This window comes from Myotis daubentonii, chromosome 1 (genome assembly GCF_963259705.1).
Source record: "Myotis daubentonii chromosome 1, mMyoDau2.1, whole genome shotgun sequence".
In the NCBI taxonomy this organism is placed as follows: Eukaryota; Metazoa; Chordata; class Mammalia; order Chiroptera; family Vespertilionidae; genus Myotis; species Myotis daubentonii.
This window is the reverse complement of record NC_081840.1, coordinates 193,448,430-193,474,415: the sequence shown is the minus strand read 5'-3', so window position 1 is coordinate 193,474,415 and position 25,986 is coordinate 193,448,430. Positions and strand designations below refer to the sequence as shown.

Below are 25,986 nucleotides of genomic sequence, written 5' to 3'. Positions count from 1 at the left end.
GCCACATTTGTGTCCAGAAACATGAGGTGTGAGGGCATGAAAAGTCTTAATGTGGTATAAATATTAGTGTCCAATTGCTGCAATATTGCCCCTTCAAACCTCTCTCTGAAGTCTTTAATCTATATATATATAAAAGCCAAGCGACTGGAATGACCAGAATGACTGGTCACTATGATGTGCACTGTGGCAGGCCAACTGGTTCCAGAGCAGCTGGCCAAACTGCCATGGCCCCTCCCCTAAGCCCCCCCCACTCTGATCGAGGGCGGGGCCAGCTGGCCAACCTCCTGTGCCCCCCACCCCCAGATCAGGGCGGGCCAGACCCCATCCATACACAAATTCGTGCACCAGGCATCTAGTTTAAAATATAAAGTAATGAAATTTTTTTTTTTTAATCCTCACCCGAGGATTTTTCCCCATTGATTTTTAGAGAGAGTGGAAGAGGAAGGAAAAGACAGAGAGAAATATCAATGTGAGAGGACGACATTCTATCCACTCAGCCAAACTGGCTAGGGATGGAATTTGTGTTTCTTCATTTTGCCTTAAGTTATTGCTCATTTTTTAACTCTTAATTTTATGAGGAATAGTTACAGGGAAGTAATAACTTTGTCAGTAATAACTTTGAACACTAAGATGCATGAGAGGAACAATAGAAATGTGTTAAGAATTCACTAAGGTCACAGAAATAAATTAAGTAATTATTTGGATAGTTATTTGTTAAGGTTCCAAAAAGTACCAGTAAAATGTTAATCTTAACATGGTAGATGCATAATATATCACTTGCCTTTAATTTCTAAACAAAAAACAAACAGAAGGTCAAAACAAAAGTATTTCCCAGTAATGTATTATGTAGGCACTGTCTTTATCTTTTCTGTTTGAGCTGTTAGATATTAAAAGAACTATGAATCCCTTCATCGTCAACTTTTTGATAATTGTACAGCATGCACATCTTCATGTTTTATCAAGAGTTTAGCTAAGCTACTCCATGCTACTGCTACCTTAGTATCAACAGCCTACAGTGACTTTAAACTGACACCAGCCCCTCATGCTAGCACACAGCCTAGATCAGGGGTGGGCAACCTTTTTGTGAGTGCGTGCCAAAACCAGCAAAATCTCTGACTCAAAATTCTTCTGGGTGCCAACCCTAATTTTTTGAGAACGTGTTACGCCTACTTGATATCTCTTAAGCTGTACATATGTGAAGAACCTTGAAGAAATAATAAAATTCATTCGAGCGACAAAAACACAGTATATGATGATGAAAAATACATTTATTTTTTAATGTATACATGTACACTGATAGTCCGACAGAAAACTTTATGACTCCGTTTGATATCATCAGTGGGACTTTTGCTGCTGCATCACTGATGACAGAGATTTTACATCAGGTTTATATTTCGTGACCTTCAGAGATATGCACGAGCTACTACTTTCATCCGTCAGGCTACTCCTATTACGAGACTTAACAAAATTCATCACTGAGAACAAAGATTCACAAGCGCATGTGGATGAAACCAAAACACTGGTCAGATCTAGGAAGACAGGGAGAGTTAAGGCAGAGGCATAGAAATTGCTCTTCCCCTCTCTCATCAATCCATATCTATGGTCTTTAAGATAACTTGTTATGTAAAATTATTGATTTATCTAAGATGCACCTACACTGAATTTATCGAAAAAATTAAAAAGTCGATATTAAGAAAAAAATTGTAAATGGAAGATTATAAGAGAGTGTTTCGCGTGCCAGCAAAAGTTACTGGCGTGCCATGTTTGGCACGCGTGCCAGGGGTTGCCCAACCCTGCCCTAGATAGTGGCCCCCAGAGTCACAAGTAAATGTACATTCCTGATATAATTTTCCCAGCAGCACTGTGATCAACAGCCCCTCTGCCTCCCAGTCCATTGTCCTTGTGTGCGCCTTAGATAAGACCCTTTGGGGTTTACTAAAATCCTGCTCTTTGAATTGATCAATTCAGTTTTAGCGCAGGAATCTGAAAGCATTCCATCCATGGACCCTGAAAGAGGCATGTGCCGCAGATCCTGCCTCCTCTCTGTCTGCACTCTGCCATGACCTCCATTTAGCCCTCAGAGTAGGGCGTGTACTTCCTCCAGGACCTGTGAGAATTTGGCTATTTCAGTTTCTCTTGTCTATTGTTGAACCACAGCTCAACTTCTGGCAACATGTTCTCCACTTAGCAACTATTATTTTGACAATTTCATAACAGTTTTACACGTAGAAGTTATTAATATATTATATATCCAAACAGTAAAGTCCTACTTAAACTTAATTTAACTAAAATAAAATGATAATGCAATATTATATTCCTTTCACCAAAAAGTTATCTCTGTTTACCACTCAAAATTGCCTTGTTTTTTCTCTCACTATAGAGATATCTTTGCACTTAGAATTAGATCTACATTGTTTGACTTCTGCAGGAGAGAATAAAATCGATGAAGATATGAACTGCATTTGTATGAGTGAATGCCTTATCTCAAACACCTAATAGAGCACTAGAGAAGTAACTCCACAAATATCTAAAGAATTAATAAATACTTCATTGTGATATTCTAAAGCAGGGGTCCTCAAACTACGGCCCGCGGGCCACATGCAAATACAAATATTGCATTTGTTCCCGTTTTGTTTTTTTTTTACTTCAAAATAAGATATGTGCAGTGTGCATAGGAATTTGTTCATAGATTTTTTTAAAACTATAGTCCGGCCCTCCAACGGTCTGAGGGACAGTGAACTGGCCCCCTGTTTAAAAAGTTTGAGGACCCCTGTAAAGTCTCATAACAGAGAGTTTGAGAGCCACTGAATCTGGTAAAGTTCAACTCTTCTAGATGCATCCTCTAAAACTTATTTATGTATGTAGACTTCCTAAATGGAGTATCATTGTATCTCATGTATTAGTAGATAGAAATTATGTCTTCTTTATAGTTTAAGCATAAATAAAAATAGCTTTTTAAAATTTGTTTTGTAAATGTTATTCATGCATTGTTTTCTAGAGTTTATTTTTTCCCTACTGTTACATTGTATGCAATGGTTATACCTTCACTGGCATCTTTCATGGTATACCATAATATAAGTAACAGATTGATATTATTTGGGATAAGAGAGTTGGTTATAAAAAGATAGATATTGATACTACAAAGATTGACTCTGTGACTATGCTTTCCAATTCTAAAATGCTTCTGAATCATTTCAAAAAATGTTAATAATGACTATCATTCTAAAAGTGCTTAAATATTATAGTCATATTAGAGATGCATTAATTCCATTATTTTCCTCACTTCAGTGGAATAATCATATTTGTAATATGCTGGAATTATCTAAAATATTACATTCATTTGTGCACAACTAACCATGTGCACACATGGCTTTACATTTTAGTTACAAATATAGAATCCTTACTTAATCCTGGAAGACAGATATTTGCCCTACTTTTGATAAAGGAATACCAAGAGTCAGAGTAGTTCAGTAACATAGATAATAAAACAATAATTTGAGAATTTACATAATATTTTGCAAAAAATTATTTGTGTCTAATAAAGGCACAAATATATCTGCACTCAGAACATAAACCACTGTGCCACATTTCCTCTCATGACATATAACTGTTAATATAATAAAATTACATTTTATGAGATAAATCTAAGAGCACTAATTCTTTTAAAATTAGAACTGCCTGCAGTATTATGAAATTCCCAAGTACATCCAAAAAGAGGGGTGGATGTTGGAGCTCCCCTGGTTTCACAGAAAACAACTTTCTTCATCATCTCTTTTGGTAAAAAATCTCAATTTTGTAACTTTTAATGATACAAATCTTGATAGCACATTTTGTATTTAACTTATTATTAAAAGGGACTTTAAATAAATTTCTTAATTTCTAGGTTTGAATGTTAACTAATGTTATTTTATGTCTACATATAAAAAACTAGTGGCCCAATGCACAAAATTCGTGCTGGTGGGGTGTGTCCTTCAGCCCAACCTGCACCCTCTCCAATCTGGGACCCCTCAGTGGATGTCTGCTTGCCAGTTTAGGCCCGATACTGGTGTGATCAGGCTTAAACCGGCAGTCAGACATCCCTCTCACAATCCGGGACTGCTGGCTCTTAACTGCTCACCTGTCTGCCTGCCTGATTGCCCCTAACCACTCTGCCTACTGGCTTGCTTGCCCACAACTGCCGGCCTGCTCATCCTCAACTACTCCCTCAGGTGGCCTGTTTGCCAACACCTGCCCTCCCCACTGGCCTGCTCATCCCCAAATGCCCCCCTGCCAGCCTGATCTCCCCCAACTGACCCCCACTAATGGCCTGCTCACCCACAACTGACCCCCTGCTGGCCTGATCACCTCTAATGGCCCTCTCACTGGCCTGATCACCCACAACTGCCCTCCCCTTTTGGCCCCTAACTGCCTCTACCTTGGCCCTGCCACCATGGCTTTGTCCAGAAGAATGTCCAGAAGGTCTCCTGGAAGGTCTCCCAGTCTAATTAGCATATTCCCCTTTTCTTAGTATAGATAGAGGCCTGGTACACAGGTGGCGGCTGGCTGGTTTGCCTGAAGGGTATCCCAGATCAGGGTGGGGTTTCCCTTGCGGGGTGGGGCAGCCTGGGCAAGGGGCCTGTGGTGGTTTGCAGGCCAGCGATGCCCCCATTGGGGTGGGGGTCCCCACCAGGGATAGTGACGGCCTAGGTGAGGGGTTGGGGCAGTTTGCAGGCTGGCCACGCCCCCCAGCGGGGACCCTCACCCCATGGGGGCATGGCCAGCCTGGGTAAGGGGCTGAGGGCTATTTTCAGGCTGGCCACACCCCCTTCAATGTGGGGGTCCCTGCTGGGGTGCCTGGCCAGCCTGGGTGAGGGGCTGATGGCTGTTTTAAGGCTGGCCATGCCCCCCACTGGGGACCCTCACACCGATGATGGTGTGGCCAGCCTGGATGAGGGGCTGAGGGCTGTTTGCAGGCCCCTCCCTCATCTGCCTGCCTGTGCAACCCAAGCCTCCCACTTGCTCAGGCAGGCTCTGTGGCCACTGTCCACAGGCACCTCCTTCAGTGGCCAGCCCAGGCAGGCGGGAAGCTTGGCTTCCTCCGTCGCTGAGGGTGACCCAAGCCTCCCCCAACTCTGACTAGCTCTGTGGCTACCATCATCTTTGTCCCACTAATTTTTATATTCCTTCCTGATTGGCTGTGGGGCATCGTGGAGGTATGGCCAATTTACATATTTGTCTATTATTAGTGTGGATAGGAAAAATGCTTAAGAACTTTCTTTTGTCTCAAATAAAAGGGCAAGAAGACATCCCTTAAAAACATCATCTTTATCCTGAAACACAATGTCTGTGTCAGAAGTCAGACTGCTCAGTCATGAGATCAAACTGAGCATGGGAATTTTGGCTCATGACAACTCATTATCTGTCAAGTGGGTGTATAATAGTTGAGAGCAAGGCACAGAACATGCACTGGCCAGGTTCATAACTTGGTTCTAACACACATTAAGTTCTTCATTTCAATTCTCTGCACCATAATTTCTCTCCTATAAAGGGCAATAATGATACTTAAATCATTTTATAGAAAATAGTAATAAAGTGCAGAGATATTGGATCATGTCCATGGAAAAAGATAAAGCAGTCAGACATAAATTCTGCTATGACTCAATCCGAAGTTTATAAGCTTTCAACTATTAGTATATTATGCTACATAGTAAGAAGTAGGAGAAAGGGCACTGAGGAGGAGGGGGAAAAAGAGGTAGGGATGGGAAAAAGGGGTGGGGTAGGAAATATGGAAGAAAAAAGAGGAGCAGGATGATGATGGAGAAGAACAGAAATAAAAGTAAATAATGTAATTTATATGTGAAATTCAGAAAACTGTCATGAGGCCATTTTAAAACAGGTGCCATTCCCCCTTTCAGATGAACAACTGGGAGCACTGATGTGCTAAGTAGCTTGCCCAAGAGGCAATAATAAAGTGGTAATGTCAGAAATTAAGGATTCTCAAAATTTCTAACTAAGTATTAAAAGTGCAATTTTTATGTAGTCTTACTGCACTATAATTCTCTCTACTATTTTCTGGTAAGAGCTGGTATTTTACTGTAAGAAGGATTGGAGATTTATTGGGGGCTTTATTTTATTTGTAAGAGTTTTTGAAAGGCTTTTGAGAGTTTTGACATAAAACAAATTAAACAATAGGAGAAAGAGGGCTCCTGTGGTCAAGTTCCTTGGAAAAAAAATTAAAGAAAAAAGAATGGGATGATATTGGAAACGTTTATCAACCCAAGCTTTTAGAGTTCTAGCCATGCTCTTGAATCATTGACTTATCTCAAGATAAGCTTCTGACATTTTACAAAATAGAAGTGAGACAGAGATAATTAGCAACTAGAAATAATTCATTGTTAAATTTTTAAAATTAATATTTTCATTACATTTTTGATGTTCCAATAAATATTTAAGAATGATATTTAACAATATATAAATCTATTCTCTACCTTATTCTTGGTTAGTCATTTTTTTATCATTCATGGGAAATAACTAAATTAGTTAAATATCCCCATCTGTATTGTCACCTTTGTGAAAATCTTGTTAGATTTTGTAATTATAATGTAACTGTTTAGCAAGTTATACACTAATTCAAAGTTAAATCATATACATCATTGTTTGTAGCAAGCCAAGAGGAATTTGGGCATTTAGTAGAATGGATGATTTAAATGCTTTTTCTAGGAATATATTTACATTTATTCCATTGACAATTTGATTTAGAAAATAGTAAAATCTATTTTTAAATACTATATTTCTCTATCTTAACACTATCAGTGCTAAACAAGAGTGCATTATAAAAAACACATATCTTTTAGAGGGTAATTGTTTTAGTTAGTACATATTGGTTAAATGTTTTATTTGTGCCAAACACTGTTCTAAATGTTGGATATACAGGAGTGATAAAAACCAAATCCCTGACTTTGTGAAGCTGGCATAAAAAAGTAGGCAAAATAATAAACAAAATGAAAAAATAAATAAGTGCTATTAAAGAAATAGAGCAAGGAATGGTAATGGAATATATTGCCAGATTTTGAAATTTTAAGTAAGTAGTAAGGAAAAGCCACAAGAAAGGAAGTGACAGTTGAGTCAAGACCTAAAGGAAAACATTGACTAGTTTTGAGTAGTGAATGATATAATCTGATACAATATAACAGGCTTGTTCTGTTGCAGTGTAGGGAATATATTTGAAGGTACTAAGGGCTGAAACAGAAGAAAAAACCAGGAGTTCTAGCAGGAGAGGTGGTTAAAATTTTTCATTGTCTGGATATATGTGAAGGCACAACCATGAAGATGGATTGCATATGTGTTGTGAGATTAGATAAGTTGTGATGCCTCTAAGTGCTTGCCTTGAGCTATTTGAAAAATGTGATTCCACTTAGTGACCTAAAAAATCTTGTGGAAACAGTTTTTGAGATGATCAAATGTTGAGTTTTGGATATGCTAACTATGAGATGCCTAGTAAACATTTAGATAGATAGGTAGATAGATTAAATAGATTGCTGAGAGATGATAGATAGGAGAGAGAGAGAGAGAGAGAGAGAGAGAGAGAGAGAGAGAGAGAGAGAGAGAGAGAGATGATTACCTAATATGAGAAGTTCTGATGACTGAGTTGGTGACAGTCCACACCTAATAAGTCAGATAAAGAAGAAGCAAGAGAAAAGGGAGGAGCCCATAAAGTTGATTTTAAACCATCTGTGTAGTATTATCCTGGAACTCAAATAGCAAAAGTGTCTTAAAGAGGATGTACTTAACAATGGCAAATGCTCATAAGTTCCTCATATACTGCGTAAGATGAAGTATGAGAATTGACCTTTGGATTTAGCAAGGTATTTACCACTGCCTCTGGTGACCTCAGCAAGTTCATATCCTGGAAAGTAACAGAGGAAGATACCTGAATGGAGTGTGGTTAGGATAAAATAGAAGATAAATGATGGGAAGATGAAATGAAAATAGTGAGGGAAATGGGGCACAAGCTAAAGAAGATATTTAAGGCAATTGAAAGTGTTTAGTGTGTGTGTGTGTGTGTGTGTGTGTGTGTGTGTGTGTGTGTGTGTGTACACATGCGCGAGCACGCGTAGAAGAACACGATTCCATATATTTTCTTTAATCCAGGGAATTCTCTCAATGGCTTGGTCTCATGAATATCCTTAGTACATTCTTTATCCATTCTGAGGTTGATGTTATAATATTTAGATACAAACACAATTTCTACAGAGCTCAGCATATATTACTAAGAACATACATCCTATTCAAGATACCTAAACATTTACATTTAATAAATCATGTTAATGTATAATCATTAAGAAGTCAAATTGAAATTCTGATTCTGTGTCAGTATGACAAGGGTGAACCTATTTTTTCTTAGATTTTTACATACATTAAATTTATCTCTGTAAATGATTATTAAAACTACAAAAATATTTTTCCTATTCTGTGCAAGGTACTATGCTAAGCCTGTTAAATATCATTTTCCTCCTCTTCACTATGCACTTACAAATAGATTTTTATTAACCTATATTCTAAATAATGGTCCTGGGTTCAGCAACTCAGTGACTTTCCTGAACCTTGATAAATGTGATTGATGTGGCAGGGATTCGGTGCAGCTATGCATACTTCCAAAGTACATGACCTGTAACTTTATTAGACAGTACTTACTGAAAGATAAGGACTACGTCATAAGCAACACTTCTCTTATATGCTGGATAGAGCTAAATGCAATGAAAGGCACTTAACATGACCTTACTGTTAATATAACTATTAATTTGTCTAAGAAAAACAATATTTTGAAGAGCAAACGCAATAAATCTTTCTCATGGTTACAAAATGAACTAGTAAGAATCATGAAACAACAACAAAAAAGTAAATTAAGATTTTTTCTTTTAAAAGTCATGCTATCACTGTGAGATAATTTACCATATTACAAAATTAAAATAAGATTAAATAAAATCCAATTCTACTGGCAAGACAAAGGTTTGTATGTAGTAAGTTGTATATCATATGGTGTTGATTGTCTAATAAAGGTTGGTAAGGCATTCAAAACTAATATCCTGTCTAGCTTACTGAGTTTCCCCTAAAAGTTTGCTACTGGAATTGCAAATACCAGGAATCTTACATTTCAAATATGAGATTCCTGAGCCAAATACATATCTCCACAAAATGCTGGATTTCTGGATGCTTAATTTTTTTGCAATTTAAATATTGCTAGAATGTAAAATACCATGTCTTAGCTTCAGATGAAATCACAATAACATGAGATATAAATGTGAGGAAAACAATTAGGAGCACATCCGCTTTTCAGTATTTTAATGTCGATTTTTGGTCAAGGTTTAAATACATATCAGAACGCATACAATAACCAGTCTCATTTTAGGATCTTCATCTTTGTAAATCCTTGACCAATTTAACATGCATCAAATTGATTGCCATATTTCCCTTAATTTAAGTGTATTATTTTAAAGCTTTTTGAATGGTGAGCATTCAAAACGTGTCAGCAACTTCCAGATTATATTATTTTTGTCTTGCTTTTGTATAATGCAAAAATATAAAATCTTTACTGAAATGACAGAATAGCTTATGCTGTGTATGAAATTAATAAGTTATAATTGTTTATACATAAAATATATATTCATCATGCATATATGGCCCCAATGGTACTAAATAAAAATAATATGATTCAGAGTTGCATAAAATGGTTTTAATTCTAGGTTGCACTTATGTCCTCTATGAACTTGAAAAAGTGCTTTATTTTTCATTTCCATCAATAATTAAAAGTTAATATAACCTCAAAATAAACCAATAATAAGTTATAATTACTAAATAAGAGAATATATATTATTTTCTTGCCAATTAAAACAGTAAACAAGTACTTCTCTTCCCTTTTTATCTAGAAACAAGGCTAGAGATTAGTTAAATGGAATCAGTGATTCACTTTTATTTTTAGAACAAAAGCAAAAACTAAACTTCAGTAAAGAAAAATAAATGAACATTTTATTTAAAATATCAATATTTCTCATAATAAGTTAAACTACTCATGTCTTTTCAAACTTCTGAAAGACTAAAAGTGTTTGAAATATTATACATGCATATGTTATCTACAATGTACACAATATTATGTAAGCTAGAAAGTATATATTTTATCTTCAGTGAAACATCTGTGCTCTGAATATAAGTGGGTAACATAAAGCAAGAAACTGTGGTTTTGAAATAAGTAAACCTTTTATAAAAAGCAAGATGTTCGTTTTTCAAGACAAATAATTAAATCAATATTAAATAATTTTTAATGGAGAGACTTCATCATATATGTTAAATAGAATTTTTAGTAATTTCAGTGACCTTTGCTTGCTATTTTCTACAAATATTATTACAACTCTCTGATAATATGAATATTCAAGTGCATGAAGAGAAAAATGTGGAGGCATTTTTTTCATGTACAATGAGAAGGCGAACAGTGAAAATTTTGCCTCCTGACAATGGTCGAGTTAATATTTATTAGCTACCATTTAAATTGATTATGCGAAATGCAGTAAATTTCTCCTACTGAAACTATGTATAAAGTATCTATCCTGCTCATTAAAAAAGAAAAGCACTAAAAGCCAGGAATGTGTTTTACTACAGTCTGGTCAGCATTTTAGAGATTCATCATCATTGTAGCAAAGAAGAGACATTTAAATAAACAAACTCACCTTATCCACAATACATATCTGCTTTCTTGTTTGCGCATCAAGTATTTCAATCTCAAAGTGAGCTGCTTTTGAATGTTTCACTGCTGGAGCTGACTTTAGAGGGCCCGCTGAAAGTATAAGTTGGGAAAAAGACTGAAATTTTCTCATGTCATTCTTCGCTGTGGACCTTGTAGCTCCTGGGGAAGAAAGGTCTCTCCTGCTTTCTGAAACAAGGGACTTCTGCCTTTTGAACATTGTGTGAACCTCCAGGAGAATCTGTCATGTCAGAGAAGACACTTTCCAAGTGTTTTTCCTTCACACCAGTTATATACTGCTTCTGAAATCCGAAAGGTCAAGTGGCATGCCATTCCAATAGTTCCGTTTTATTTAGCAGGATTAAAACCAATGACTGATCTTCTTTCTATATATAACACACCGTTGTGAACTGCTGCAATGTAGAGGCTTACTTTACCAGCATTCAAGTTGTTCCTTGCTTTCTCCTTTTATCTCTGCTTTTAAAATGGTATCTGAAATTCCAAAGCAAGAATGGGCTAGACAATTTTTTTTATTATCTCTGAATTCTGGATGCACTAATCTTCAAACACATATATTATTATGCACATATTCATATTTAAAAGTATTGGAAATTAGCTTAGTGCAATCTCATAGTTAAATTTAGAAACACGTAATACATTATTATATAATAATTTTTATATATGCTGCCTAAGATAAAGTCCTGTGGCATGTTTTTAATGTACATCTATCTGACAGAAAATGAATAAATTATTCCCTCCATACAAGGATCAGAAGGTGGCAAGTTGTCTATTAGATTAGAATATGCAGAAAGCAATTTTATAACTTAATGAAAAGGAATTAAGCCTGATTTTAACATTGAACTTGTATGCAATATCAGTACTAAGCATTATAATTGCTCTTCCAAACTTGTCTTCCTGCATCAACATTGGCCCACCTATGGTCTCTTTTTAACACAGCAGCTACAGTGATCAATGTCTGTCTATATTAAAGCAGATGATGCAATGATTTGCTCAACACCCTGCAGGGGCTCTCTATCTTATGTAACAAAAAATCCAAAGTTCTCTTCAAAGGTCCACAAGGATCTGCTTCATCAGCACCTTGTTAAATCTCTGATCTCATCCCCTAAGCTGTCTCCAGTGCCTAGAATCATGTCTGGCACACAGTAGGTGCACAATAAACATGTACTAAATCAATCAATCACTAATAAGTGTATATTAAGGGTATAGGGAGAAAGATGTGATGCTAATTGTATGGCTTGTGTAAACTACTATTGCATTATATTAAAATGACATAACTACAGCTCATATAATGTATCTTTATAGATAGTTTCTATTTAAAAAAGGGAATTGTCAAAAGGACACAGGAGCCAAACTTATAGATCTCTCCTTAACAAAGCTGCAATAATTCAAGTAAGAAAATAAATACTGATGATAACATATTCTAATTCAAAGAACAATATAAACTCAAATAATAACAGTCCATACCATTACAAATACACTAGTGGCCCAGTGCACAAAATTCGTGCATGAAAGGCTGGGTGTCCCTCAGCACGGCCTGCACCCTCTCCAACCTGGGACCCTTCAGGGGATTTCTGACTGCCGGATTCCTCTCACAATCCAGGACTGCTGGCTCCTAACTGCTTGCCTGCCTGTCTGCCTGCCTACCTGATTGCCCCTAACCACCTCTGCCTGCCGGCCTGCTCACCCCTAACTGCCCCCCCAGTTGGCCTGCTCACCCCAATGGCCCTCCCTGCCGGCCTGATCGCCCTTAATCACCTCTGTCTCAGTCCCGCCACCATGGCTTTGTCCAGAAGGATGTCCAAAAGGTCTCCCAGAAGGTCTCCCGGTCTAATTAGCATATTACCCTTTTATTAGTATACTTGATTAAATAAATAAATAAATAAATAAATAAATAAATAGGGACAAGAAATGGAATTTTCTTACACAAGAACTTCAAATAATATATAAAGATACTTCCCCCTTGAGTGTAGTGTTCACTTAATGACAAACTGACAAAAATTAATTAATGGAAAAAGAAAATAGAAACTTTATAGTGGAGAAAACTGGAAGACAGGCAGTATTTTAACCAAGAGGCCAAGTCTAATATCACCATGAAAAGTCATGTTGATATCATGTACCCACTGATATAAACTGAGGACACTTCACATCTGTCATATTCTTCCAAATGTTCCTGACCTCAGCTTAACCGTGAGAAAACATCAGGCACACACTACTTGGGAGGAAATCTACAAAATACCTAACACTTAAAAACTGTCAAGGATATAAAAAATAAAGAAAACAGATTAAGAAACACTCAAAGAAACAGATGACAGTACGGTGACTACCAGAGGGAGAGCAGGTTGGGGGGAGGTCGAAGGAGGTAAAGAGGGGATGGTATGTGCCTTGACTGGGATGCTGATGGAAGGAGGCTGGACTTGGGGTGGTAAAAAAAATAAACAAATAAAAATCTGCCATTGTGGAAAAATTCAGAGACTGTGACAGATGGAAAATGACTATATGGATACATGACTAGAAAATGCAATGTGGTATTCTGATTTTTTTCCTGGAATAAAAGAAAATAAATTAAGGGAAAAACAATAAGAGTAACACCTATAGTTTAATTGACAATACTGAATCAATGATAAGTAATGAGTTTTGATAGATATACTAAGGTTATGGAAGATGCTAAAATTAAGAAGCTGAGTTGAAAGTTCACCCAAAAAAACCTCTGGTTTTTCTTTTCAGTGTTGTTGTAAAATTATTGCAAAATAAAAAGCATAACATAAACACTACTACCACTCCCCACACACAAAAGAATTGAGGAGAAAAAAAAATGAGAGTATAAGGCATTATTTAACAGGGGGAAATTGTAGTCTCTACCAGTCAACTAAGGTAAAGCATTTTGGAGGAGAATAAATATTATTTCAGATATTATGCTACTTATTATTTCATTATTATTTTTGAAGTTGTTGTGAAAATAAAATGTTTTATATTCTCTAAGGTGTTCTTCTAAGGTTATTAGATCATAATGAAAATAACACCCTGAATTAAGGTTTATTTAATACTACAATTGGACATCACTTTGTAAACTAGATTATAATATCAAAATATATTTAAATGAAAAACTATTATAAAAGGTAGAGTTTCAAGTGGGAATCTCTATTCTAATTGCATTTATCAGTAGTAAAATGTAAAAGGTGAATTAGACTATCATTGCTTTTTATCCTTGTATTTTTCATATCTTTTTGACAGAAAGCATTCTATTTCAATTTATTTTCCTTTCGAAGTGCTACTTCTTCTTATATCATTTTAAATAACTAATAGACTTAATTGTAGAACAATTTTAATTTAAAGTAATTTACAGAAAAATTGAGTTATTGAGAGTACAGAACCCCCTCCCTCCTCCCTCCCGTAATACACAATTTTTGCTATTACTATTAACATCTTGCAGTGGTATGGAATATTTGTTGCAATTGATGAGCCGACATTGATGTTTATTAACTAAAGCCTATATCTTAAAGTTTAGACTTTATATTGTATAGTTTTATTGGTTTTGACAAATGCATAAAGTCATGTATCCACCACAATACATCATATAGAATAGTTTGACCTGAAAATACACTGCAATTCACTGAAACATCCCTCCTCCTGCCGGGAGCCGGTCCATCCTTGCTGTTTCAAGGGCCTGGCAAATATGGAATACTGTTCTTAATATGTTTGCTCGCCTTCTTGGCGCTGTGTTTTAACCAGGGTCACCTCTCCGGGAAAGGTTGTTTCCCCAGGTAGGGATTTTTCCCCTGGAGTTGTGGAGGGAATGAAACCCCTCAACTAAGTGCCAGGCAGGTAATTAATCCCTTTAACTACGAACAATCATGCTTAAACTACATAATCTTTTCTCCCTGGAATGGAGATAGGAAACGCCCTAACCTTTGTAATGGAGATTGATAGGATTGAATCAACTGGTATAAATACAGTTGTAACAAGACAGAAACACACAGAATTTAGAACACAGAACTAAGGACACAGGGCTTGGAAGACAGGACCAAGAGAGACAGAGCCTAGCTGGAGAACATGGCAATAGACCCTGGACTGAACCTGATTATAGAACATGGCAAGAGAACCTGATTAGAACCTGGCTACTGAACCTGGCTAGAGGAACCTGGCTATGATGATCAACTGAACGCTGTCTCCGTACCCTTCCTTCTTCGCCGACTCCGTCTACACCTTTGGGGACCCCTGGACCCCGCTGGGGTTGGACCCCGGCATATGGCGCCCGAACAGGGACCCCTAGGTAAGCACCCCGCACTCGGGACGGATAGGACTCCACCATAGGAAAAGGGTGGATAGTCTTCGCCGACTCCGTCCACACCTTTGGGAACACCTGGAAAAGGATTCCCTTAGGTAAGCCCCCCCCCCATTGAGAACCCCCACACTCGGGACGGATAGGACTCCACCAGGGTGCTACAGACCCCCCTATAGAGGATAAGTAGGGTAAGAAGGTGGATAGTACAGAACTTAGATTGAGAAGATGTGCCATACTGAGTCCAAAGAAAGAAGACTCTGTATTGATCTTTAGATTAAGAAGATGTGCCATACTGAGTCTAAAGAAAAAAGACTCTGTATTGATCTTTTAACATATGTGCTTGCTAGCAGAGGAATTAAGGTTACTCCCAGTCAGACAGAACGTTTTATACAAGAAGTATGTCCATGCTTTTCTGAGGAAGGAAAGGTAAATGTAATGGCATGGGAGAAGGTAGGCCCAAGGAGCCTTATCCTTAACCCCATTGCAGTCTTTCTACCCCGGGAAAGTGCAGGATTGGCAAGCTCTCCCTGGGGTGATAGATCAGGACTCAGATAATAGCGGAAAGCGCCAATCCTATTCTTAAAATGGACATAAGAGAGCATTTGAGGTTTTTCTTTTTAATGCCTGCTTTTAAAAAATAAAAAAGGGGGAATTTGCCGGGAGCCGGTCCATCCTTGCTGTTTCAAGGGCCTGGCAAATATGGAATACTGTTCTTAATATGTTTGCTCGCCTTCTTGGCGCTGTGTTTTAACCAGGGTCACCTCTCCGGGAAAGGTTGTTTCCCCAGGTAGGGATTTTCCCCCTGGAGTTGTGGAGGGAATGAAACCCCTCAACTAAGTGCCAGGCGGGTAATTAATCCCTTTAACTACGAACAATCATGCTTAAACTACATAATCTTTTCTCCCTGGAATGGAGATAGGAAACGCCCTAACCTTTGTAATGGAGATTGATAGGATTGAATCAACTTCCTGAACCCCTAGCAATCACTGATCTTCTTGTTGTCTTTATAGTTTTGCCTCCCAGAATATCACTAGTTGGAATCATACTATATGTTGTGTTTTCATACTGGCTTCTTTCATTTAGCAATGTACATTTACGTTTCCTCCATGCTTTATCATAACTGAAAAACTCTTTTATTTATTGCTAAATAATATCCATTTCACAGTTTATTCATTCATCCATTGAAAGACATTTTGGTTGCTGCTATAAACATTCAGGTTCAGGTTTTTGTGTAGATATATATTTCAATTTATTTGAGTAAATAACTAGGAGTGTGATTGCTGGAATGAATGGTAGACCTATGTGTAGCTTTGCAAGAAACTGTCAGGCTGCCTTCCTAAGTGGCTGTACCATTTGGCATTCCCATCAGCAGTGAATAAGAGAACTCTATTGTTCTACATCCTATCCAGTATTGGTGTTGTTGGTATTCCAGATGTGCACCATTCTGATAGGTGTGATATGATATTTTAATTTTTTAAATATGCAATTCTCTAATAATAAATGATGGGAGGCATCTGTTTTTTTTTTCTTTTTTAATATAGTTTTAAAAAAGGAAGGGAGAGGGACAGAGAGATAGAAACATCAATGATGAGAGACCATGATTAATCAGCTGCCTCCTGCACGCCCCCTACTGGGGATCTAGCCTGCAGCCCAAGTATATGCCCTTGACTGGAATCGAACCCGGGACCTTCCAGTCTGCAGTCCAACGCTCTATACATTGAGCAAAACCAGCTAGTAGGCATCTGTTTTTTTGTTTTCTATTTTTATTTTTTTGCAACTTTTATTATGCTTACTTTACATCTCTCTATCTTCTTTGGTGAGGTATGTGTTCAGAACTTTTGTAATTTATTTTTTAAGCTTAAGTTTTTAATGTTGTTATTATTGACTATAGAGAGAGGAAAGGAGGGAGGGAGGGCGGGAGGGGCGGGGAGAGAGAGAGAATCATCACCTGGCTGCCTCCGGAATGCCCCATACTGAGGATTGAGCTGGAAACCCAGGCATGTGCCCTGACTGGGAATAGAACCGGTGACTTCTTGGTGCATGAGCCGGTGCTCAACCAACTGAGCCACATCAGCCAGGTTATAATTACATTTTTTATCAACATTCTAGTCAAATAATGGAATTCTAATTATCCACACATGTTTGTGACATTTAACAAATGATTCTGTCACTCACCAGACCATAAGGTTCACGAGGCAGAGACTGTATCTAATTTTGCCCATCCTTCTACCTTCAAGGAATAGTATAATTCCTGGTATACAGTAAGTACATAATATTGTTTATTGAATGATCAACCACATGAATGGATTTTCTTAAATATTAATCAATGATATCACAGTAAGGTGACCACAGAATTTAAGAACATCTTTGATAGTAGGAAAAACCTCATAATAAAAATGATGCTTTTAATCTATGCTAAATGTTACCACAGTAAATTCTGGAGGTCACCAAACTTGGGGTTAGATGGGTGAAAGTGAAAGCAAAATAGAAAGCCAAAGACAAACCAATTGTCCTAGGTACTTATTTTCTCAATGCAAATGAAAAAAATCTTATATGTTAGGTACAAAGAATAGGAGTTTAGGAAGTTCAAGTGTGAGGAGAATGTCAACATATATATGAAGATACACTATATTTGGACCTAGGCAAATACATAAGCAGTAATTTTGTCTAGGAAATAGCACTGTTTAGTGGAAAAAGTATGAGTTCAAGAAGTTTTTTGTTTTAATTAAACATATATGTAATCTTCAGCTTTTCATTATCTGTCATTTTGATCAAATTATGACTTTCACAAGACTTTTATGAAAATCTAATAGAATACATACAAAGCTAATAGATAAGTTTCTTTAAAAAAAAAAAGGAGACCATTCAATATGTACATACAATGTATTTCCTAAACATTGGCCTCCAAAATCAGATTTATGCCTCCCCAAATTAAATCTAAGCCTTTCTTCACCCTATCACCCTATTCAAGCATTCAGATTATACCTGTTTTCTACCTTTCTCAATCCAAATGGTTATACTAGTTCACAGGAAAGTGACATTTACATAATAACCACATTGATGCGCAGACATGCTCCTAACCTAGTTCAATTGACTCCCCCAAATATTTGCAAGTATATTACATCCTCTTCCCCTATAAAGTTTTATTGTCTTATTGTTTTTCTTCAATTTTCCCAATTTTAGTGATACCAATGAACTATGAAATGGGCTGTAAAACAGCAGGCTTAAGGTTTATAGAAAGGACTTAACAATACAAAATTAATTATTCTCTGAGTCTCCAGAACAGGGGTCCTCAAACTTTTTAAACAGGGGGCCAGTTCACTGTCCCTCAGACCGTTGGAGGGCTGGACTATATTTTAAAAAAAAACTATGAACAAATTCCTATGGACACTGCACATATCTTATTTTGAAGTAAAAAAACAAAACGGGAACAAATACAATATTTGTATTTGCATGTGGCCCGTGGGCCGTAGTTTGAGGACCCCTGCTCCAGAGTATATGTGCTTTCCTTATAGCCCGAACTGTTACTCAAACTTTAGAAAGTCCTGAAACTACAAGTTGGTCAAAACCACTAATATTAGCATTTCAACTAAAACATAATAATTGAAAGATTATACATAATAATTGAAAAATTATTTTGGTTACATAAAATAAATCACTTGTGAAAGGATAAAAGTACAAACTGGTATCCTTACCATGACAGAGTTTCACTTTTACATTTTTGGAAAATAGATTAAAATAGTTGATCTAAAATAATCATAAATATGAAATAATGATGAATAAATTAGCTCACATTATAGATAAACTAGAGGCCAGATGCACAAAAATTTGTGCAAGAGTAGGTCTTCCTTCCCCTGCTGCCAGCACCAGCTTCCCTCTGGCACCCAGGACTTGGGATGCCAGTACTGGCTTCCCTCTGGCACCTGAGACCCAGGCTGGCTTCCCTCAGCCCTGGCTTCGTCAGGAAGGACATCCAGAATGATGTCCGGAAGACATCCAGTCAAATTAGCATTTTACCCTTTTATTATTATAGATGATAGCTGCTCTATTTTAAAAGACAGTACAGCCCAGCCAGTATGGATCAGTTGTTGAGCACTGACGCATGAACCATGAGGTTATAGTTCCATTCCTGGTCAGGGCACATGCCTGGATTGTGGGCTTGATCCCCAGTAGAAGATGTGCAGGAGGCAGCCGATTGATGATTCTCTCTCATCAATGATGTTTCTACCTCTCTCTCCGTCTCCCTTTCTCTCTCTGAAATCAATATATATATGATTTCATAGTACAGCTAAATGTAGGGGAAAGTGCTTTGAAATTAAAGTCACAGTTAGAGGTGCTTGTTCTAACTCTACCAAAATGTGCTGTGTGATATTGCGTAACCAGGAAACCTCTCTTAATACTAGCTATATCATTCATGAAATGAGCACATTCTTAACATGATCTAATGACTCTTGTATCTATGATTTCCAAGTAATATTTAAGTTTATTTCCTGTTTAAAATCAACCATAATAAAAAATAAGTAGAAATGAAACCTGTCATTTCTGTACAACAATCCTTCTCCACAGGGTTATTGTACAGTTAAAGTAATATATGTACATATGTATTGTGAAATCCTATGACATTGTTATTAACTAGAGGCCCAGTACACAAATTCGTGCACCAGTAGGGTCCCTCAGCCTGGCTTGCTTCTCCAACATCCCTCAAGGGGTCCCAGATTGTGAGAGGGCACAGGCCAGGCCGAGGGACCCCACTTGTGCAAGATCAGGACCAGGGAGAGATGCAGAAGGTTGGTCAGCTGGGGAGGGACCACGGGAGGGCTCCAGGGTGTGTCCGGCCCATCTTGCTCAGTTCCCATCGTCTGGACCCCAGCAGTAAGCTAATCTACTGGTCAGAGTGTCTGCCCCCTGGTGGTCAGTGCATGCCATAGTGAGTGGTTGAGTGGCCTTAGCATATAATTAGCATATTACACTTTGATTGGTTGAACGGCCAACTGGTCAACTGGACACTTAGCATATTAGGCTTTTATTACATAGAATTAGCAAATCAGACTGAGGTGAAAGTCTATACTTCAGCAAGACTATGGTGAAATTAAAGGGTTTCCTAAAAAGCACATGATTGGATTGAGATTTAATCTTTCTCAAGAAAATTGGGGAAAACATAGTCTTATCTTGTATGTATATAAGGTTCAAGTTTCTTATAAAATTAAAATATCCATGGAAGAGAAAAAATAAAAAGATGACAGAATTTACTTCAGACCATGTATTTGTGTTTATCTTGTCTTTTTTTTAAATATTTACTAAAATGTTTTCTTTGAACCACGTATACAAATTACAAACTTATTGTGTAGTGAACACACAATGCAATATACAGATATGTTATAAAATTGAGCACTTGGAAACTATATAATTTTATTAACCTATGTCACCCAATAAATTTAATGAAATTTTAAAAAATTACCATTATAAATCACAAAAACACCATTTAATCTCAATCTTTAACTCAGCTCTGCCTGCTTCATTGTCCTTAATTGCATGCTATGCTTTCATTAGGGCGGTTGGCTCTGCCCTCTCTTGTGTTCTCTAAATCATCCCTGGAGAGTTTCCAGATCCTTCAGGCCTGCCCCTCATCAAGGCCTGTCTTGTGATCACAGTCATTCTCTGATGCCATGTTGGCACATACTGCCCTTTATTTTGGGAGCTGAGACCATGCCTATTTCTCCTCCTTTCAGGGATTTCTTACCTTGAATAATGTGGATTGTTGAGCTCCTTTACCAAGGTTGAAAGAAGAACTTGAAAAAGAAATCCAATATTTGGGACCTATTTATTTAGAAACAAAATTAAACATCCTCTTTGCAGTTTTCTCTGTATTTTGGTAAGTTGTGGGGAAATCATAATCAAATTAAAAGTTAAGGTTCAATTTGTTAATTAACAACATTGTTTACTTTTTATTATATGTACTTGTTTGGGGTTTTATTTTTGTTTATTTGTTTGTTGGGGGGCTTGGGGATTGAGGACAGCTCATTTCTTTGGTTTCATATGTCTTCAAGAAAACTTAAAATGCATCAAATAGGTATGACTAAAACAGTACAGCCTCATAATTTAAAATTCAGTAATATTATTTTTATTCAGATTTTCAATGCACATTTTAAAGAAGTAAGGTGAACTGAGATATTTGAGGTACATTTTCACCTCAAATGAAAGTTTGAGGCAGAGAGATTGACTTTTAGTATTTGAAATATCAACTTATTTTAAAATTCTCTGGGATTTTCATGTTGTTTTTATTTTTATACACGTATGCCACAATTTGCATAATTTAATCTATTTAGAAAACAAAGTTATGTTTAAACTAAAGTACTTGGTATTCACAGAAAATAGCCAATGATCACCTGAGGTGTATTATGTTCCAGTCAATGGACTCGGTGCTTATACACATAGCAACTACGTAAGGTGGTTTATACTATGGATGTGGAAACAGGCACAGAGAGTTTAAGAAACTTGACCAAAATGATATAGTCAAAAAATTGCACAATTGCTCACAAACTTACTCACTTCCCAGTATCATCTTTTCTGGTCAGGCATACACATACATAGCTAAATACATATATGTAGAGGTGTAGTATGCATCATTACATAGTTAAAATTATTCAACAAGATATATGTATGTAATATCAAAATATAATGGTGACTGCAAAATGGTAGACAACGCAAACACATTTGAAGTGGCAAAATTTCAAAACCTAGGGATGCTTCACACACAACACCTATGTATATGTCTCTGTGTACAAATGCATGTGTGTGTATTTGTGTGTGTGTGTGTGTGTGTGTGTATTGCTTTTTGGAGAGCTTGCTTTTAATAAAATACAGACCTATTACTGATACATAGGTTCATGCTGCTCTATCGTTCACTATAACTTTTCCCCATTAGTCACTTTTCCTCTATTCATAGAGGGCCCAGTCATTCAGGGATTTCTTGGGCCACAATGATCCCTAGAGTTTCATAATTCTCTTAAGGTCTGAAGTAGGCCACCACAGGGTCATTATGTTTTCTATATAAGAAACTGCCCTGTTCTGAATATTAACTTTATTTATTTAGTTGATGTATTATATAGTTTTTGTAAAGGAAATATATTTTCCTTAAATCTTTGGATTTATCTTAGTTAATCTGTTTTTGAAAGAATCCAGCACAATACTTAGTGTATAATATGTCAGGCACTCAATTAAGTTTAATGAATAAATGGGAATATAATAATTATGCTTCAGACATCATAGAAAGAATGGGTAAAATGTAGTTTTATGTTAATAAGCACAGTGAATACCAATATTGGGCTAAAATTTATGTGGGATCAGAATATTCCTTTCATTATATTAGAAAAGAAATGCCCAGTCAAGAATAGTCAAACTAACTCTGCCATGCCTGTCTTATGGTCTGAGAATAGATGAATTAAAAATCATGTATCAGGAAGACATATCATTCCAGCACTTTCTGTATCTGCTATCTTATTGGTCTTTGCAATCACATAAATAAGGAAGAATATTTTTTAACACTAGAATATCAACTAATAAGGAAAAAATCACTTAAACTGAAATAAATCAATGAAAATAAATTAAAACTTTGAAGGATAAATGCTAATTAAAAGAAAATATTATTTGTGTTTACATACGTAAAATATTCACATTTATCAAAGTGTAGATACAAAATAATTTCTTAATTACAAAGTTAACAGAAAGTTCCTATGTATTATAAAATAATTTCTATTCTCTCCAATATGTATAGGAAGAAATTTTGTTTGGAGGTTAATCCTTACACTTCACACTTGACTTCCTGCACATCAGTATTTTGCAGAACACATCTGAGTGTCTGAGACTTTCTCATTTCTTGTTCTTCCAACTCTTTAACTCCACTCCTCTCTTCACATATCAATAAGAAAATAGAAGCAGTGGTAAGAGAAGTTCCATACCTGTCAATAAACCAGTTTTGTGCCTCTATATTCCTAATTCTTTGTATTCACATTGTAAGACTGTCCATTCTTCCACCTGAAGTCAAAACCTCCAAGTTGTACACTGAATCCCATTTCCTCTTGCCTGGAAAACATTTTTCCAACGATTAACCCTTCTTTACTGTATTATAATTTAATTTTTACTCAACCATTAATATCAACACACACACACACACACACACACACACACGTGTGTGTGTGTGCATATATATATATATATATATATATATATATATATATATATATATAATCATAATACCACTTACATTAAAACTATCTTTACCCCATATCTTCTTTCAGCTAGCTACTCCTAAGTTTTATTTTCTTTTTTATATAGAAACTCTTGCAAGTTTTATCTGGAATCCTTGTCCCATTTCCTTTACACTTATTCCCTTTTGGCATCATGTAACATGCCTGTTGCTGATACCCAGTTGTTTTTTAACAAGATCATCACTGATGTTCATTTTTGCAAATCAAATCTTCAAGCCTCAGTCTTCAGTTTTGAACCAGTCTGCAGTCTTTAACCAAGTTAACTCACATCCCCCAAAGCACCTTCATCTGTTGTTCTCTAGGATCCCATCTGCCCCGGTTCTGTTTTGTCCCTGACCTTGCTTGGATTGCTAACCTAAGAGGCGTGTCAAATACAACATTCTAAAAATAAAACTTTTTTTAAATTAAGTTTCTTCAATAAATGTTCTCCTTGTAGTTATTTAAATTTAAGAGAATGGTAATTATTCTCATTTTTTCTGGCCAAAATTTATACATTAACCTAATCTCTGCTTTCCCACACCCACGTGCTAGTCCATATGAAAATGCTGATGGATATGTAGAGGCTCAGCATTTTCACCACCTTCTCAGAAAACGTCATCATCTCTCACTTTGAATATGACATTAGTCTCCAAACCACTACCCCTTGATCTAATCCTGTTTCTCTAAAGCCAATCCCAGCGTAATCCAATTGCTCTTCTCATCTCCCAGAGGAGTAAACATGAAAATGACACCCTCCCCTGCAGAGTCCTGTGTTGCTGGCGCCTGATCTCCCGTCGTTCCCCACTGTTCCCTTTTCTCATTCCACTCCTTCACTCTGGCCTACCTGTCTGGAGAAAACACCAAAAAAGTCTCCCCTCAGATTTGTAATTGCCTTCACTCTTCTTGGAGTACAGTTCTCAGAGAATTGCAAGGCTACTTAAACATATTTGTTTCAGGATTCTGCTTAAATATCACTATTTCAGAGAAAGCATTTCCTCACCTGTCCATCTCTATTGGACACAAGTCTGAGTCCTTGTCCTCCTTTATTTCTTGTGATCACATATCACCATTTGAAACATTAAACATGGATTTTTAAAATCTCCCTCCCACCTCCACTCAAATGTAAGCTCCACAGGGAATTAGTATATCTTTTAATTGCATCTTCAACACCAAGAATAATTACCAGGGGTATAAGAACCATCTGAAGAATATGTATTGAATGCATAAATGAATTACATAAGAAGCAAAGCAGACAAGTTTAAATGATTTATAAATCACTATGGTTGAAAATAGTCTTAAGATTAGTTGTTTTGCTGCTATCAGAATGGACAGAAAAGAAAAACTGTTAGACTAGAAACTATTATTTTTCTCATACCTTTGACTGTTTTTAAAAGAGTTTCTAGAATATTTTTCTTGATTTTTTGGCAGACTATATTATGCAAGAGAATAATATGCAATAACAATATTTATTGATTATCAATCTAAGCAGATATCTTGAATTTCCCCCCAAAATAAGGGAGATAAACAAGAATATAGGCCCTCCTGGTTTTAAGAACAAACACAAATGCATTAAGCAATAGTTTAAATTTTTTTAAAAAAAGTTCATATGTCACAATTCATTTAAAAAGTTTTACTAATTATAAAACAGTTTTAAAAATTATGTAATGCATATTCTAGTTAATGCACCATCTCCCAGCCTCTCGATTTCCCCTAATCCACATCATCAACACTAATAAAAGAGAAAAATGGTAATTGGCGTACGAGCTACCCTTTTCATTGGCTAATCAGGGCTATATGCAAATTAACTGCCAACTAAGATTGGCAGTTAACTGCCAACAAGATGGCGGTTAATTTGCATATGTAGGCACAATGCAGGGAGGCGAAAGGGAAAGCAGGAAGAAGCCCCCTGCCACTGACAGTGATTGGAAACCCAGGGGGGAGCTAAGAGCTGGGGCCGCCTTTGCCCTGCCCCCCAGCCATGATCGGAGAATCAGGTGCCTTTTCCACCCTGGCCAGTGATAGCAGGAAGTAGGGGTGGAGCCAGCGATGGGAGCTGGGCATGGTCGAAGCTGGCAGTCCCAGGAGCTAGGGGTCCCTTGCCTCGGCCTAAAGCGAAGCCCACAATCGTGGGGCTGCTGCAGCTGTGGGCCCCCGCTGCCCGGGCCGGACGCCTCAGCCAGAGGCTTCCTGCAGGGGCAGGGGCGGAGCCCGCGCGATCACAGCACCCCCTGCTGCCACTGCAGGTCCCTGCTGCCCGGGCCGTACGCCTAGACCAGAGGCGTCAGGCCTGGGCAAGGGGCCGATCCTGCGATTGGAGGGTGATGGGGGTCAACGCCTGAGGGCTCCCAGTATGTGAGAGGGGGCAGGCTGGGCTGAGGGACACTCCCCCCCACACACACCCAGTGCACGAATTCCATGCACCGGGCCCCTAGTAATTATATAACAGTTCTTTCACCACATTTCTAAACATTAATTTTGCTGTCATAAAACTCATCCTCAGTCATTCTTCAGTATTTTATATATTCAACATTGGTGTTTATTGGATTGGCAAAACTAAATTATCTTCTAATCCAGTTATTTTATTGAATAAAATATTGACATGAAAATTTAGAATCTATATAGAAAAATAAATATACTGCCTGACACAGTAAGGGACACATGGAGACATGAAACTATTCCCCCAGCACTAAAACATTGATTGCTTAGGCTTTTCAGAGTGGCCA

At 37.1% G+C, this 25,986-nt stretch overlaps 1 protein-coding gene across 1 annotated transcript in view; it reads right to left on the bottom strand.

Annotated features, from left to right (window-relative positions):
• Positions 1-10,934, bottom strand: part of TECRL (trans-2,3-enoyl-CoA reductase like) — an 82,332-nt gene extending 71,398 nt beyond the window's left edge. The window contains exon 1 of the mRNA XM_059682382.1: positions 10,701-10,934. Coding sequence (XP_059538365.1) covers positions 10,701-10,934 — 234 coding nt within the window. The remainder of the gene's footprint in view (positions 1-10,700) is intronic.
• Between the last annotated feature and the right edge of the window lie 15,052 nt (positions 10,935-25,986).